The sequence below is a fragment of the Centropristis striata genome, chromosome 14 (assembly GCF_030273125.1).
Source record: "Centropristis striata isolate RG_2023a ecotype Rhode Island chromosome 14, C.striata_1.0, whole genome shotgun sequence".
Classification (NCBI taxonomy): Eukaryota; Metazoa; Chordata; class Actinopteri; order Perciformes; family Serranidae; genus Centropristis; species Centropristis striata.
The window spans coordinates 2689997-2707118 of record NC_081530.1 but is presented as its reverse complement, the minus strand read 5'-3'; the positions used below and the strand labels follow the sequence as shown (position 1 = coordinate 2707118).

Genomic DNA, 17122 nt, shown 5'->3' with positions numbered 1-17122 from the left:
TGTATTAAAAAAGTATACAAACTAACTTTACGTGTGCTTCTCATATATAAGGTGCTTTAAAAAAGACATTCAGACATTACGCATATGTAATAAGTAGTCTAAAAAGATAATAAATAGTTTAAAGGTAAAAGATAAAGTGGTGACGGATGCAAATTATGTGTTATTGTCTTGTAGGGTTGCTGTGGGGAAGAGACTATAATAAATATAATAATAAAAATGACTCAATTGACCTCGATTTGCAATATAAAAATGAAACATTTTGCAAAAAGTCTTATTGTAATATCCTCAAATAACACTTTAGGTTGACATTTTCAATTTCCAGTAGTGCCCTATAAAGGGTTAAGATGTCCTCAGGTCACTGTGACTGTAGTCGCTGTGATTTCACAAAAGGGGCAAAAAAAATCTCCAGTCTGTGTTTCAGTGTTGCTGGTAATTCTTAACCATGCCAGAAAATGCGATTGAGCTCCAGATAAAACAACATGTGAGTGGTTGTCAGGGTGTGTGAAGAAACCTTTGTACTTTGCTCTTCACTTTACAACCAGATGCATGTTATTATAAAAGGGGTCTGGAGTGTTTTTCTCTTCTATCTCGTGTTATAAGAAGTGGCTTTCTGCCCTCTAAGGGTAACAAACAACTCTACGGATTTTCCCATTAACAATCGAATGACATGTGACACAATAGATGTTACTCACACACACAGATGGTGCAGAGACACACGCCTAGTTATGTAGTAAATGGTCATTTTACTTTAACCCATTGAAGCCTGGAAAGCAGATACGTCGTTTTGTAGTATTTGTATAAGCTCTCAAATAATTTTTTAATTTCATTTCTATCTGCTACAGAGGCTGAAAAATCTATTATTTAGTAGAAGCGTTGACACTTCTGTTGAATTTCCAGAAAAACTTCAGGTTTTAGGGGCTTATTTTAAAATTGCCCAGAGGTTTTACAGGCATTTTAGGCGTCAATGGGTTAATTAGACTCTCATTCAAACACCATCAGTAGCAGTTGGGGTTCAGTGTCTTGCTGAGGGACACTGTGACATGTGGACAGGAGGAGCCTGGACTCAAACCCTGTGATTAGAGGGTGAACCTCTCTCTCTTCTCATGTTTTCATCTACTATAAATACACCAGTGTGTTCAGAGATATTGTCTTAAATTACAGAACTTCAGAAATTTTAAACACATCAGCAGATAACACCACTAACACACTGTGGCTCCATCCAAACAGAAATGTGCCGATAAGAGTTGACAGTGCCGGTGGCATTGTTAACAAATTGCTTAGTTAACTGATCCGGCTGATCCCTGTGTATTTTTTCGTGTTCTTCTTTAAAAATACACTGTTAAAAAAGATAAACAATAGCTACTCAATAAAATTGTGGCAACAGATTGCACGCAATATTATTAATTAAATCTAACTACGTTACAAGTTGAGTTAATAACAACTTAACAGGAAGTGCCTGTCAATTAAAAACAGACTAATTCTATTGTGTTGGATTCATTCAAAATTCTCTTGATTTAGAATTACATACACATAAAGATTATATTTAATGTGATCAGAATAAGTAGATTCTATCTCAAACATTTTTATATTGAAGTTACTTAAACAACTGCCTCAAAATCAAGGACGCATTTATATTTAATACATTTTATCAAATATATTAAGTAAAATTAAATGACTACAGAATCATTTATTACAGTGTATTGTGTGATTGACAACGCTGTGGTGAAGAAATTGCTACGTTAAGGCTGAAAAAACCCACTTGATTAGGGTTAGAAAATGCAGATATGTTTATTGTATACTACTTAGATGAGCCATTTTTATTTTATACTTAATCAAATGATTGGTGGAAATGACAGAAATGTTGTGCTGCCTGACTGTACTACGACCTGCTTTCAACATAAAAGACATAAAAGGCGTCTAAATCACTAAATAAGCTCCAACTCGAATGACACTTAACTCATTATCACTAGTATCAGTAGTTGCATTTCACAACTATAAAAGACCTGTGTGCACCTTTGCTCATACCAGCCTGAATATGCTGATCTTGGAAGCTGAGTGGGGTCGGGCCGGGTCAGTACTCGGTAAAACGCCTTGGAATGGCTCATAACCCCCCCAAGTCCCTACTGCTCAACCTGGGATCAGATGAAAGTAGGATCAGAGATAACGGTGCCCCCTTGTGGCAAAGCATACCCAGAAGTGTTCACTAGCCTTAACCCTTTATCAGGCAAAGAACTATACTTGGTAACTTCAGGTAATATTTCGAGAAAAAAGTTGCAAATTTACTAGATTAAAGTGGCAAATCTACAAGAAAAAAAGTTGCAGATTTAAGAGATTTAAAGTGGCAAATCTGTGCGAAAAAAGTCGCATATTTATAAGAAACAAGTGGGAAAAGGCATCTTTTTTCTCCCAGATTCACCACTTTAAATCTCATAAATCTGCACATTTTTTTCTCGTGGATTTGCCACTTTAATCTCGTAAACTCTTTTCTCAAAACATTATTTTCGTATGTTTTTTTACACATACTGCAATAAAAGCAATAAAAGCTTGTGTATATTTAAAAAAAGATCATTCTGACTGTACTGTACTTTCAAAATAAAAAAAGTAATTGTGCACAAAGATGAAAAATATAATTTTCGTACAAAAAATAACTGTTCTTGTTGGTAAGTCTCATTGTTTCAATCAATGTATTTGTATCTTCCAAATATACTTAAATGAGATTTTTAAATAAGATAAAATAAAGGTTTTGAATGCTTGAATATAATCTTAAATATAATCCCACAGTAAAACTGGTCTAGAACTGCCACTGATGATGATTGAAGTTATTACTTTAGTAAAAGCACTATAACACAAAAAAAGCACTGTAACACTAATGTCAGACGTGACTTTCAACTAAAAAAAGACTATGTTAGCCACAAGAGGTCAGCATTGGACAAGTTTGCACTTTACCTTGCAGCAAAACTCTTAACAGCAAATATTCATCCCTTTATCTATCTTTAAGCTTGTTTTAAGAACGTATTGGTTTTCATTATGTTAAAAGCTTATTTATTAAATAATTCAATAACTATCACTGAAGACTAATACTGTGCCAATGCTTATGCAGCCTTGTGAATACCGATATATTTTATTTAATAATAATAATAATAATAATAATAATAATAATAATAATAATAATAATAATAATAATAATAATAATAATAATTCATTACCATTAACCGCTTATCCGCAATCGGGTCGCGGGGGGCTGGAGCCTATCCCAGCTGTCATTGGGCGAGAGTCTGGCGTCCATAATAATAATAATACATTACATTTTTATAGGGCTTTTAAAGGTACTCAAAGTTGCTTAACATGACAGGAAATTAGATACACACAAACACAAAATACAGATTATGAGTTCAGGTATTGTAAACTTTTGAAAGGTGGGTTTTGAGTTGGTTTTTGAAGTCGTGGAGGGATTTACTCGACTTATTGCTTTGTGATTACTTTATAAGCGTATGCTTTGCCTTCTCTTTTAAGTTATTTTGCATTTATATTAATGGTTTATTTATAGGCTATGTATTTATTTTTTAATATAGGATTAGTGCGGTTCATTTTTTATATAGGGAAGCAGCGCTAAGCCAGAGGTAGTGATCTGAAGGGAGGAGGGAGAGATGAGGCAGAGAGGAAAATAGATCCGGAGGGGGGGTGGAGGAGGATTTACTGGGACCCAGACAGACAGCAGACCGGCTGTCCCGAGCTGCGCTGATCCTTCACTCTGCACAACAAGCTGCAGTCAGTCTGCTGCCTCTGGACCACCTGCCTCCCCGAGAATAACACTCCGACCAGCAGCCAAACCAAGGAGGCGACATAAGAGACTTGACCGGCTCTTGTGCGACACATCCCCGGCTTCCAGCACCTTCTCACCCCCCCTCGTCCTGCGGGAGGACCGGCTGCGCGCAGGAGAACCGCTTGGTGACGCGCGGTGGTTTGTTGTCGTTACCAGGAGAGGAGCCGGATCTGCTGCAGGTCCCAGTCCACCGGGCTGCCCCCCTCTCCTCTCAGAGGAGACTCTTGCATGGATGCACCATGGCCACGTTTGTCTGCAGGGTTCAGTTCTTAGATGACACCGATCCGTTCAACAGCACCAATTTTCCGGAACCGACCAGACCTCCGCTGTACACCTTCAGGGAGGATATCCCGCTGATCAACCAGCTAGCAGGAGTCCACCGGCTCCTCAAAGCCCCGCACAAGGTAGGAGTAACATGAACAGCTGCTACTAATATACACTACCGGGCAAAAGTTTTAGAACACCACAATTTTTCTAGTTTTTATTGAAATTCAAGCAGTTCAAGTCAAATGAACAGCTTGAAAGGGTACAAAGGTAAGTGGTGAACTGCCAGAGGTAAATAAAAAAAGGTAAGCTTAACCAAAACTGAAAGATAATGTACATTTCAGAATTATACAAGTAGGCCTTTTTCAGGGAACAAGAAATGGGTTAACAACTTAACTCTATGGAGTCTTCTTTTCATCTCTTTTTAAGTCATTTTGTGTCTATTTTGTGTCTTTTTTAAGTCATTTTGGTGTCTTTTTTGTCATTTTGTGTCTTTTTTAAGTCATTTTGTGTCTTTTTTTGGTCATTTTGTGTCTTTTTGTGTCTTTTTTAAGTCATTATGTGTCTTTTGTGTCTTTTTTTGGTCCTTTAGTTCAACATAAAATGTGATTTTGAATCTTTTTTTTACTTTCAAAACACTATCATGCTCAATAAAGAAGTTTAAATGTTGCAAATGTGCATTAATTTCAGAGTAGACTGAGACATTAAACTGCATCATTTTCAATTAAATTCTGGAAAAGTTGGTGTGTTCTAAAACTTTTGACCAGTAGTGTACACTGTAAGACTTTGCTGTCAATTTACAGTCAAATTCTAACAGTAACTTGCTTTATTATGATTGTCAAGTCAAGTATATATAATATATAATATAATAATTATTAATATTGGTTTAAATTCAAACACACTGTGATTACAGAGGTTTAAATCAGTGCTCCGTGAGGTTGTTTAGACTGCTGTATTTCACTTCAAGACTACTGCAAATAAACTTCCATACCCACCATTCAGAGGCTATTTTGAGAACACATGCAAGCACAACTGATTGGCTCTCCAGCTTGAGGTCTGAAACAAGGTTGCAAATGTTTCCCTCAAAGCCCACAGCAACATTACGCATTTGTTTTGGAAACTAAATACCCTGATTTAATCCCATGTTGGCATACATTTGCGCTGCCGAAGTGCCATTGAGAAGGATGCTACCAGCTCCAAGAAACCTTAAAGCAGACTCTAACCTTTGACCTCTCTGTTGAGGTGGCTTAAAATAAGAATACACCCCTGTCTAAAAGTAAATAGTCCTTTTTTTCCCTGTTTTTCAACATGTTTTTTGCACGCTGTCACAGTGACAGGTGTGCAAAGGTTGCATCAGTGCAACCAGATATATGTGACAGTGTGTGTGTGTGTGTGTGTGTGTGTGTGTGTCTCTGGTTCCCAGAGAAAAGCCTGAATCACTGGTGATCACATTTAGTGACGAGTCAGATTACGATGGGTGTGTGATTGAGTGAAACTCTCTGTGTGCCATTCTTAGTATATTTAAAGCAGAAATAAACAGCAACACATACCTCACTGACAGGGTTGAGTCACACACACAGATGCTACACAAGCAGACACCATGTGATCTTGTTTTTATTCTTCATTTGTAAAAAGATATAGCCTGGGAATACCCATACTGCCTTGCACGATCAAATTTCATTTCGAACCTCCAGGCAGTCTGGAAACCAGGGAGGTTTCTTAGCCCTGTTTTAGGATCCAATCACAGAACGGGGAGGGACGGCAAGACGATGACGCGTACTACTCGACAGATGTGAGCTTGTAGTTTTGTAGTTTTCTTACGGATCCAACATGGCTGCAGCCGACGCGAAACTCTCTTTAGCTGTAGATGGTGTTTTAAATAGTTTAGAGCGAAAGTTGATTTTAAAAGAAGAACAAAGTTTGACTTTACACTCTGTTTCACCACCAGAAAGGATGTTTTAGCCTTGCTTCCGACTACTAGCGCTGCTACTAGCGCCGCTACTAGCGCCGCTACTAGCCCTGCTTCTAGCCCCGCTACTGGCCCCGCTTCTAGCCCCGCTACTAGCCCCGCTTCTAGCCCCGCTTCTAGCCCCGCTACTAGCCCCGCTACTAGCGCCGCTACTAGCCCCACTACTAGCGCCGCTACTAGCCCTGCTTCTAGCACCGCTACCAGCCCCGCTTCTAGCCCTGCTACTAGCCCCGCTACTAGCGCCGCTACCAGCCCCGCTTCTAGCCCTGCTACTAGCCCCGCTACTAGCCCCGCTACCAGCCCCGCTACTAGCGCCGCTACTAGCCCTGCTGCTAGCCCCGCTACTAGCCCCGCTTCTAGCGCCGCTACTAGCCCTGCTGCTAGCCCCGCTACTAGCCCCGCTACTAGCACCGCTACTAGCCCTGCTGCTAGCCCCGATACTATCGCCGCTACTAGCCCCGCTACTAGCCCCGCTTCTAGCGCCGCTACTAGCCCCGCTACTAGCGCCGCTACTAGCCCCGCTACTAGCCCCGCTACTAGCCCCGCTTCTAGCCCGCTACTAGCCCCGCTTCTAGCTCCACTTCTAGCCCAATAAACGGCTCTGGAGGATCGTAAACCACGCCTCCTGTACGGAGAAATGAACGGCTGGTTTCCAGACTAATCTCATTTGTGATTAGTCTGGTGTTAGCCAGGCTAAAAAATATACATAAATCAGGCTGAAAACTGTAGATTGAATTGAAAATAAAAGTGAGACACTATCAAGAGAAAGAGACAGTCCCAGTGCTGGCACACAACCCTGACAGCAAACCAGCGTTCAACAGCAGAGTGGTTTTCCAGACCAAATAGATCTTTTGCTGCCCCATCTTTAAAAACCACAAAACAAATGAAAAATGGCCCACAGCACAGAAAAGCTTTTGATTACAACCTATACACAGACAGATGGCACAGCCTGCATTCGTGTTTGCAATTTTGTTCACATCAGAAGGAAGACTGTGTGCGCAATGGCAACTGGATATTGTGTTTAGATTATAGGGGTGAAGCTCAACTGTTGCAAATTTGCCCTGTCAGACTGTCCAGATCTCTAAATTGGTGTTAAATGTTATTATAATATTGGAAAATGTCAAAGCTAGCAAGAGTTTGACAACTTGCTCAGCCTTTCTTTGTTAAAGCAGCTTTCTTCTTCTTTCTTTTTGTCTTAACCATGTGTGCTCTTCTCTGAGAGAGGCCTACTGTATTATTATGCTGTGATAGGCTGGCTGGGCTTCATGTAAAGTATAGGTCACTTGTCCCAGAATTCCTGTGGCCGAGGCCTGGATCACTGCGACACTTTGTTCTCCTCACTTTGGCTGCCGTGGTTTTCCTGACCTCTTCCTCCATCTTCTCTTTAACCTCTCTGACCATGCACCAGTTTGTAGACTTGACACAAACACACATATACACACAAAAACACACACATACATACACACGCCTGCCAGGGCTAAATCAGTGCACCACTGGTTTGTGTGCATGGTCATTTTATCCAAACTGCTGAACAAAGAAGTCTCCTTTTGATTCTCACACATCATTCTCTCTTCAAGAAATAAGCCTTAATCAATAAATGAGGCTTAACAAAGATTATCTAATTCAACCACTTGAATGTTAACCCTTTGATGCACAACATGGGTCTAAAGTGACCCGACAGAGGCTTTATGTTCTATATCTTTGCAAAAAATTATTTTCATCATTCAGTATTCCAGGTTTTCCTCAATTAGTTTGTTTTTGATCATCATACATACATTGTTTAGCTAACTTCTTGGCTAAGTATTTAGCTAAGTAGCTTGCTAAGCTAACTGCTTAGCTAACTTCTTGGCTAAGTATTCTGCTAAGTAGCTTGCTAAGCTAACTACTTGTCAATATGTTGTGCATCAAAGGGTTAAAAGTGTTACCATGAAGAAAAAATCAGTGAGTTAAAGGGATAGTTCTGATTTTTGTGTGGGGTTGTATTAGGTATCATACACTTAAACTTATTGACTTTTTGAGGTGGCTAAAATATGTTTACCTTTACCTCAGAGCAGCACATTGCTTAGCTTTTGTGCCAGTACTCTTACCTGTTTCTCCAAACTGGGGCCATGTTGATCGCCACCTACACTGCAAAAAAAAGAAAAGTTGGGTGAACTCGAAATTTCAAGGCAACAAACTTCCATAAAATTTTAAGTTGGACAATTAAACTAAATATTTTAAGTTTTGTTTTTGAGTTTGCTCAACTCTGAATTCAGATTTTTGTCAACTCAACTGTAAGTTGTACTAACTTATAATTTTAACATTGTAATAACTTTTAATCCTTACTTCTGCTAACTTCTGCAATGTGCTGAATTGGCACGATTGTAACGCCGCTATGAAATGTCAGCTAATGTTGCGACCACAATGTTGATTTAGCATTGATACGCTAATGGCTACTCTTGTAGCTGTAACAAGCAGCGCCGCTAGCATCAGTTAGCCGCTAGCATCAGTTAGCTGCTAGCATCAGTTAGCTTCTAGCATCAGGTAGCTGCTAGCTTTCGCTAATGACCGAATTTCATTGCTTTCCCGCATTTCACAACAAAGAAATAAGAGTTATCAGAACTATTGTCCCTTGTTGTGAACCCCAACTTAAAGATATAAGTAACAACAACTCACCAACTTGTTTTTGAGCAGACAACTGGCTTCCTTTGTTGTGCTAACTTACATTATTGCCCTAAATGTCAATCATTTATATTTCCAAGTTTTACCAACTTAAATCACTGTTTTAGGCCAAAAAATACAAGTTGGCTTTTTTGCAGTGTACTGTAGGTAATACACAGGCATCTCATACACCCACACTTCAAAAAAATCCAAATGATTCCTTTAAATTAAGCACTTAGACAAGTAACCCCCCAAAAATGATACATAGATGTTCACCTCGATGCAGAAGCTTCACCATCAGTCACAGTTTTGCAGGAAAATCTCCCTTAAAAACAACAAAGCCTAGACTTCACTGCTCAACTTATTTTATTACCAAAGGCTTCCCATTAAAGCAACACTGGGAGATTTAATAGCCGTGCCGAACACACCCTCCTCCACGCTCTTCAAAGCGCCTAATCCTCTGTGGCTCTGATTTTGACACAAAAAAGTTCTTAAAAACTCATCGTTTAAGTTACGTAAGGGTATTGTTAACTGTCGACCCACCGTGATCGCCAGCAGGCTCGGTGTTGTTTTAACGTGGAAGTAATTACTCCCCTACCCCCACTTTCTTTCTCCCAGCTCTGCTCTTCTGGGAGAATTTGATTAAATGAGTGTAAAGTATACTAGCCACTAAGTGTTTCCCTGGCCCGTCCCAGAGCCTCGAGTGTGAAGAGCTTGCGGTTCCTTCTGGAGCCACCTCTCCGCCGGCTCCGTCCAGCATGATGTGTTTTGTTATGTTATTACTTCTATTACCCAAGCGAAGTGTTTTAGGAAAGAGACACCCTTTGGAGGGTGAGCTGTTAACGTCTTGTGTTACAGGCTGGTCCGGGGCTCACTTCTCGCTGTCCAAGCAGTATTTGTATGATTGAGTAATGTGTGTAGATAACGCGGAGCAGCAAAGGAAAGCAGGGAGCTGGAGGTGGAGGAGGAGGAGGAGTGGTGGGGCAGCATCTAGACCAGCTGTTCTCAACCTTGGGGTCGGGACCCCAATAGATGATTTCTGGGGGTCGCCAAATCATTTTGGAAGTCAGCTCTGTCTCCACTGTGTTAAAGTGTTAATGTGTTTTAGTCTTTTTGGTCACTTAATGTCTTTTTGTGGTCATTTTGTGGGTTTTTTTGGTCATTTTGTGTTTTTTTTTAGTCATTTTGTGTCTTGTTTTTGTCATTTTGTGGTCAATCTGTGTCTTTTTTTAGTCATTTTGTGTCTTTTTTTAGTAATTTTTTTTCTTTTTTGGGTTATTTTGTTTCTTTTTTTTGGTCATTTTTGGTCTATTTTGGTCAATTTGTGTCTTTTTGGTAATTTTGTGTCTTTTTTGGTAATTTTGTGTCTTTTTGGTCATTTTGTGTCTTTTTTTGGTCAATTTGTGTCCTTTTTTGGTCATTTTGTGTATTTTTTTGTCATTTTGTGTGTTTTCTGGTCATTTTGTGTCTTTTTTTAGTCATTTTGTGTCTTTTTTTGGTAATTTTTTTTCTTTTTTGGGTTATTTTGTTTCTTTTTTTGGTCTTTTTTGGTCAATTTGTGTCTTTTTTTGGTAATTTTGTGTCTTTTTTTTGGTAATTTTGTGTCTTTTTTGGTCAATTTGTGTCCTTTTTTGGTCATTTTGTGTCTTTTTTTGGTCATTTTTTTTCTTTTTTGGGTTATTTTGTTTCTTTTTTTGTGTCATTTTTGGTCTATTTTGGTCAATTTGTGTTTTTTTCATCATTTTGTGTCTTTTTTGGTAATTTTGTGTCTTTTTTTGTCATTTTGTGTCTTTTTTTGGTCAATTTGTGTCCTTTTTTGGTCATTTTGTGTCTTTTTTTGGTCATTTTGTGTCTTTTCTGGTCATTTTATGTCTTTTTTGGTCATTTGTTTACCCTTTTTGGTCATGTTATTTATTTTTTGGGTGATCTGAACTGTGCACTTGAGGTTCTGTTCAGTGAGCGGGGGTCGCGGACAACATGCATGTTAAATTGGGGGTCGCGACTCAAAAAGGTTGAGAACTACTGTGTTAGACAGAATGGGGGATTTTCAGAGACATAAAGCCTCGTTTAAGAATTCAAGAATGTTAAGTAAGCGGAATATTGCTGAATAATGCTGGCAGATTGGGCACAAGAAATGCTTTTGTCTAATTCCAACTTTAAAAGCAGGGCAGTGGGACAGGGCATGATTAACTCCCCCAGTGTCCCTACCCCACCTCCTACCCCCTTCTACTTAGTCCAACCTTTATCTAAGATTTACCAAATCTCACATGCCATATTGGCAAAGTGTGAATAACAATGGCAGTGCACTTGGGTTCAATGGCTGCTGAAACTGGGGTAAAATCGGGAGTGTTAATTCAACTCACAGGGAGTTAAATTTAACACTTTTTAATATAGTTTTTATATAGTTCTCACGGATTCTGAGTTAAAATTTCACTTTGAAAAGTGTTAATATTTTAACTCTTTAATAGTGTTAAATATTTTACACCCTTGGTGTTGTTTTATGACACCACATAAGTGCACTTTTTTACTCGAAATTGTGTTATTCCTTTTCACTTTGAGTGTTAATTTTGAACATACATTGTGTTACTTTGACACATTAAAGTGTAGTTTTAACCCTAAAATGATGTTATTTCATTTCACTAATGTGATAATTAACATTCATTGTTTTTGTTTTATGATACATTCAAAGTGCATTCTGCCTTTAGCCGAACATACAAGTCACTAAATCTGAAACATGTAACGCTTTTTGATCACTTGTTAAAACAACTCCAAAATCAACACTCACCTACTCAAAATTATTAACACTGAAAAAACAACACTACAGATTTTGCTGTGTACAAAGATTTCCCTTAAAATATTTTCTCTACTTGCTTGTGTTGTTTTGCACGTAATTAGTTCATATTTTTAGGAGCCAAACAGACACTGGAGATGGTAAAGTTAGTCGGTACACCACTTTGTTTAGACTAAAATATATTTATACCATAGTTGCTCAATAGGAGGCCCACAGCCCTCAGAAAAATTTCGTTTGGCCTTCAAATGTGCATGCATTATGTTTTAATTGAGTCTAACCGTTTTAATAGCTGCATTTAATACATTACTCAGCTACTGTTTCAAACTGCAACCCCCTAACAAGCATCTGTTAAGTCAGAAATGACTTCCTGTAGAAAGCTTCAGGTTGATTGGCAGCTCTCTTGTCAATGCTAGTGCTGTTAGGTAAAGCTTTTAGGTAAAGATAGTAATTTAGGGTCTGGTTGTTGTTGTTTTTTGCGGTTCCCCATTACACACACTTACATAGCCCTAATTTAAATGAGATGGTGTTATAGGAAACATTAGTGCACTGCTCCTAGGGCTCATAGATGTGGGAGTTCCAGGTAAATTTATACACAGGAATAAAATTTTTCTGGCTTCTTTACCGCTGAGAAAAAATCATAGGAGTGAACAGGGCCCCTCCCCTAATATTGTATCCAGTTCTCTTTATATATCCATGGTCTAGACCAGCTATTCTCAACCTTGGGGTCGGGACCCCAATTGGGGTCGCAAGATGATTTCTGGGGGTCGCCAAATCATTTTGGAAGTCAGCTCTGTCTCCACTGTGTTAAAGTGTTCATGTGTTAATGTGTTTTAGTCTTTTTGGTCACTTAATGTCTTTTTTTTTGGTCATTTTGTGTGTTTTTTGGTCATTTTGTCTTTTTTTGTGTTTTTTTTTTATTATTTTGTGGGCAATTTGTGTCTTTTTTGATCATTTTGTGGTCCATTTGTGACTTTTTTGGTCATTTTGTTTCTTTTTTGGTCATTTTGTGTCTTTTTTTTGTGGTCAATTTGTGTCTTTTTTGGTCATTTTGTTTCCTTTTTTAGGTCATTTTGTTTCTTTTTTGGGTGATCTGAACTGTGCGTGTGAGATTGTGTTCAGTGAGCGGGGGTCGTGGACAACATGCATGTTAAATTGGGGGTCGCGACTCAAAAAGGTTGAGAACTACTGGTCTAGACTATATCCCAGTGGTCTAGTTGGGAAAATATGGTTTTAACAGCATTTTAATTGGTCTAAATGACTGAATTTCAGCCAGGGATGTGTCTGAGAACTGTGTGTTTGGCTTTGGGGATTAGCTTTTTTGGCACACATGGATTAATGTTGTTGTGAGGGGAAGAGAGGAAACTGGAGCAGCAGGACCCAGAGTCACCTCATTTGCTTATGGCACATAATTCCTTGCGCTGAGCTTGGGATTGCTTAAAGAATTTGTGTTTCTTGCGACATGGATGACAATCAGCTTTGCAACACGTTGGCCTTGGCAGTGGCCCCCCGTTAGCTCCCAGCCCCTGCAGACACACCCACCCTTGAGCTGCGTGCATGCTGCCTCAGTGCAGAGTAAATATAGCAAGGTTATATTTATGCTGCGAGTCCATCCGACAGTCCGTCTCTCTGTTTCCCAGTGAGAAGGAGGGACAGCAGCAGGTCTTGTGATCTGCGGTCTCTGCTGGTCAGGGAGTGTCGTCATGCAGCTCGGGGGGCGTTTGGCAGCGCACCAGAGGCTAGCTTAGATGCTATAGAGGTGCTAGATGCTAACTCAACTCATGACTCATTTATCTATTGTTATCCTAACAATAAGTTTCAAAGCTTGTTGTAACAATAACACCATGATGTATGTTACTTTTTATGAGTTGTAGCTGGGATGGCTGCTTGCACCTGCTATCAACTTGTGACTGTACCCATAAACATCAATGCCAGTGGTGTGCAGATATATTACTGTGCACCTGGCCTCCAACTCAGCAGGGTTTCTCATTACACCGCATAGCTGGTCACTCTGCATTTCCACCTAAGATCATGCAATCACACATAGAATGGACGAAAGATTGGTCTGTTCTTTAAAGCAGCTGTTCTCAACCTTGGGGTCAGGACCCCAATTGGGGTCGCGAGATGTTTCTGGGGGTCGCCAAATCATTTTGGAAGTCAGCTCTGTCTCCACTGTGTTAATGTGTTTTCGTGTTTTTGGTCATTTAATGTCTTTTTGTGGTCATTTTGTGTTTTTTTTTTTGGTCATTTTGTGTTATTTTTAGTCATTTTGTGTCTTTTCTGGTCATTTTGTGTCTTGTTTTTGTCATTTTGTGGTCAATCTGTGTCTTTTTGGTCATTTTGTGTCTTTTTTTAGTCATTTTGTGTCTTTTTTTGGTATTTTTTTTTTCTTTTTTGGGTTATTTTGTTTCTTTTTTTGGTCATTTTTGGTCTTTTTTGGTCAATTTGTGTCTTTTTGGTCATTTTGTGTATTTTTTTGGTCATTTTGTGTCTTTTTTTGGTCATTTCGTGTCTTTTTTGGTCATTTTGTGTCTTTTTTGGTCATTTTGTGTCTTTTCTGGTCATTTTGTGTCTTTTTTGGGTGATCTGAACTGTGCGTGTGAGATTCTATTCAGTGAGTGGGGGTTGCGGGCAACATGCATGTTAAATTGGGGGTCGCGACTCAAAAAGGTTGAGAACTACTGCTTTAAAGTGAAAAACAGAAACGTCCATGTGCATAAATGTAAATACGGAAATTACTGATTGCTCTGTCTGCAAACAGACGGACTTAAATGTTCTGTAGCTTTATATTTTTCAGCTGGTATTTAAATGCATTATCTCTCTTTCTTTGTCTGTGTTTCCCTCTGGTTTTGGTTTCATGTTCTGCAGCCTTTATGGCTATGTTTCTACTAGTTAATTCCCTTAACAGCTTTGTAATGCTGAAAGCAGAGCTGCACCGCATATGGCTCTCCCACTTTTTCATGGAACACTATACACACTCGTGTTGAAATGCTTGCCCTGTAAACTGGCTTTATTTTACAGGCTCAAATTGTTTTAAAAAGGGGTGTGAAACACATGCAGCGAGTGAGTATTAAAAAATAGTGTGCCCAGAGACCAATGTCATTCCTGTGGGTGGTTCATTTACGTACATCACAGCATGGCTGGAGGGATTTCACATGCCACCTCATGTCCAAGAGTTCAATCATATTTTCCATTCCTAATCTAGGTACGAATGCCAGTTTTTAAGTTAGCTTTTAGTTTTGCTCAGTGCAGTTAAATCAAGTTTTTTGGTTCCATATAATTCATTAAGACTTTTCTATTCAAAATGTTTTTTTTCTTTCTTTTAGATAGCTTTTTTATTTTTTTATTTTTATCTTTATTGAGGCCAACAGGTTACATACAACATAGGATATTTTCCCTTCTTAAAAAACAAAACATAATTTCTCTTATATGTACAGGTTCCTGATACATAGGAAAAGCAAAGAAAGGAAAAGAAAACTAAATCATAGAAAAGATAACCATCAGGATTTTCATTCTGTATCCATAGATATACATCAACATCAGTTTTCTTCCCAGGCCCAAGTTTTTAACATTTTTATGTATTAACATTATGAACAGTTCGAACATAAGAGGGAGTTTCACTTTAATTCTCTGAAAGAAAATAAAGAAAAAGGGACATGCATGCACATAGATAATTACAACAAGACAAAAACAAAAAATACTCAAACAAAATCTGATCTTAAGCCTATATGATCAACATACCCAGTCCATTTAGACCATATTCTAGAAAATGTGTCAGTCTGGATTTAAAGGGAGTAGGATAACTTTTCCATTGTATATATATCATGGACCACATCTAGCTATTCTCCTATTGTAGGTGGGTCTTGTTTTAACCACCTTCTTGAGACTGCTTTTTTGCTTGCCACCAGAAGTATAAGTAACAACTTTTTATCTCTATGATCCCATTCTTTTCCATAGCTTGATGACTGTACGCTGCAGCTCTCCCACAATGGCACCTATCTGGATCTGGAGTCCTCTCTGGCGGAGCAAAGGGACGAGCTGGAAGGCTTCCAGCAGGATGACACAGGGTGAGACACATTCACATTTATAGCCTATCGTTTGAAACACATCAGACTTCTACACTCTCACTCTTCACTGTTAAAAGTGACGACTCCCCTTGCCCTTCTCCCGCCCCGAGCAAACACACATCTTCTCCGAGTCTCTCCATTCTTATAAAATGGGAAGAATCACAAGCGGCTGGATATGGATTTCTTGGAAGCATAAGTTCATGGAAAGTATGAAGCTCTGTGGAAAGCAGGACAGATGTGCCCTCCCTCCCTCCCTCCCACAGCTACAGCTCTCTCACTGTGTTTTTACAATAATTGATATTCTAATCGTCCTTTTGACTAAATTTCACAGTTTGCAAACCTGTTAGCGCTAAAAGAAACAGCACGATCACTTTGTCACAGCACTGCTGTGAAGTATTTTTAATCTCTTATGTCTCCCAGCTAACAGCAGCGCTGGTGTCCCTCTTTGGGTTAGCAAGAGAAATGGAAAATGGAAATCTGTTATTAGGACACAGGCGTTCCCTTAGAAACTGAGTGTAAGCCACCTAGACACTGACACACCTTGTTTTTTGTTCAATTTGGTTAGTTGATTGTGACCTTAACAATGGCGAAACGCAATTAATATATGGCCTTTCTGTGTGAAGTTGCCAGGTATATGATAATTTTCAAATTTGTATGATAATAAAAATAAAGCTCTTTTCAGGATGAACAATTTCAAAAACCTCTAAATATACCAGATATTCAACATGTTTAGGGTTTCCCTCCCATATAATGAAATGATACACAGCTTTCCTGCCAGTTGTTGTTTTTTTATCATTATGACAAACGGACCCTGGATCTGATTTTTTTCACCTGGCACCACCATATCACCACAGACATGGTGGTTATGTTTTTATTTCATAAAAGTATTTTGCTTTTTTTCATGTTGTTAGTGAAGCAGTCTTTATTTTAGCACACCTGCTGGAAAACACTTTGAGAAAACCTGAGGCTTGATACAAAATGCATTCGCTAATTTAGACACCATTAACAAAGATTCTACCTGGATTCAACAAGGGAAGCTAGCTAGTTAGCACAGTAAGCTAACCTCAACATTTTATTAGTAATAGTTCTGATAACTCTTATTTCTTTGTTGTGAAATGCGGGAAAGCGGTGAAATTCGGTCATTAGCAGAAGCTAGCGGCTAACTGATGCTAGAAGCTAACTGATGCTAGCAGCTAACTGATGCTAGCAGCTAACTGATGCTAGCGGTGCTGCTTGTTACAGCTACAAGAGTAGCCATTAGCGTATCAGTGCTAACTCAAAATTGTGGTCACAACATTAGCTGACATTTCATAGCAGCGTTACAATCGTGCCAATTCAGCACACTGCAGAAGTTAGCAGAAGTAAGGATTAAAAGTTATTACAATGTAAAATTTAACATTAACTAGCCAGCATTGCAGTCAAATTAGCAAACCATAAACTTATAATTGAAGAACAAACACTAGGTCAAAGCTAGCCAACGTTACAAACTAGAATCTAGCTAGCATACATAATCTTGCTAGCTAAGTGTTATGCTTGAGTGGCATTAGCTAATTAGCCGCAGCGACAAAAGA

At 38.9% G+C, this 17122-nt stretch overlaps 1 protein-coding gene across 1 annotated transcript in view; it reads left to right on the top strand.

The window, feature by feature from the left end:
• The first annotated feature begins 3692 nt into the window (after positions 1 to 3692).
• Positions 3693 to 17122, top strand: part of fhod3a (formin homology 2 domain containing 3a) — a 96599-nt gene continuing 83169 nt past the window's right edge. The window contains exons 1-2 of the mRNA XM_059349607.1: positions 3693 to 4227; positions 15442 to 15551. Coding sequence (XP_059205590.1) covers positions 4063 to 4227; positions 15442 to 15551 — 275 coding nt within the window. The 5' untranslated portion in view covers positions 3693 to 4062. The remainder of the gene's footprint in view (positions 4228 to 15441; positions 15552 to 17122) is intronic.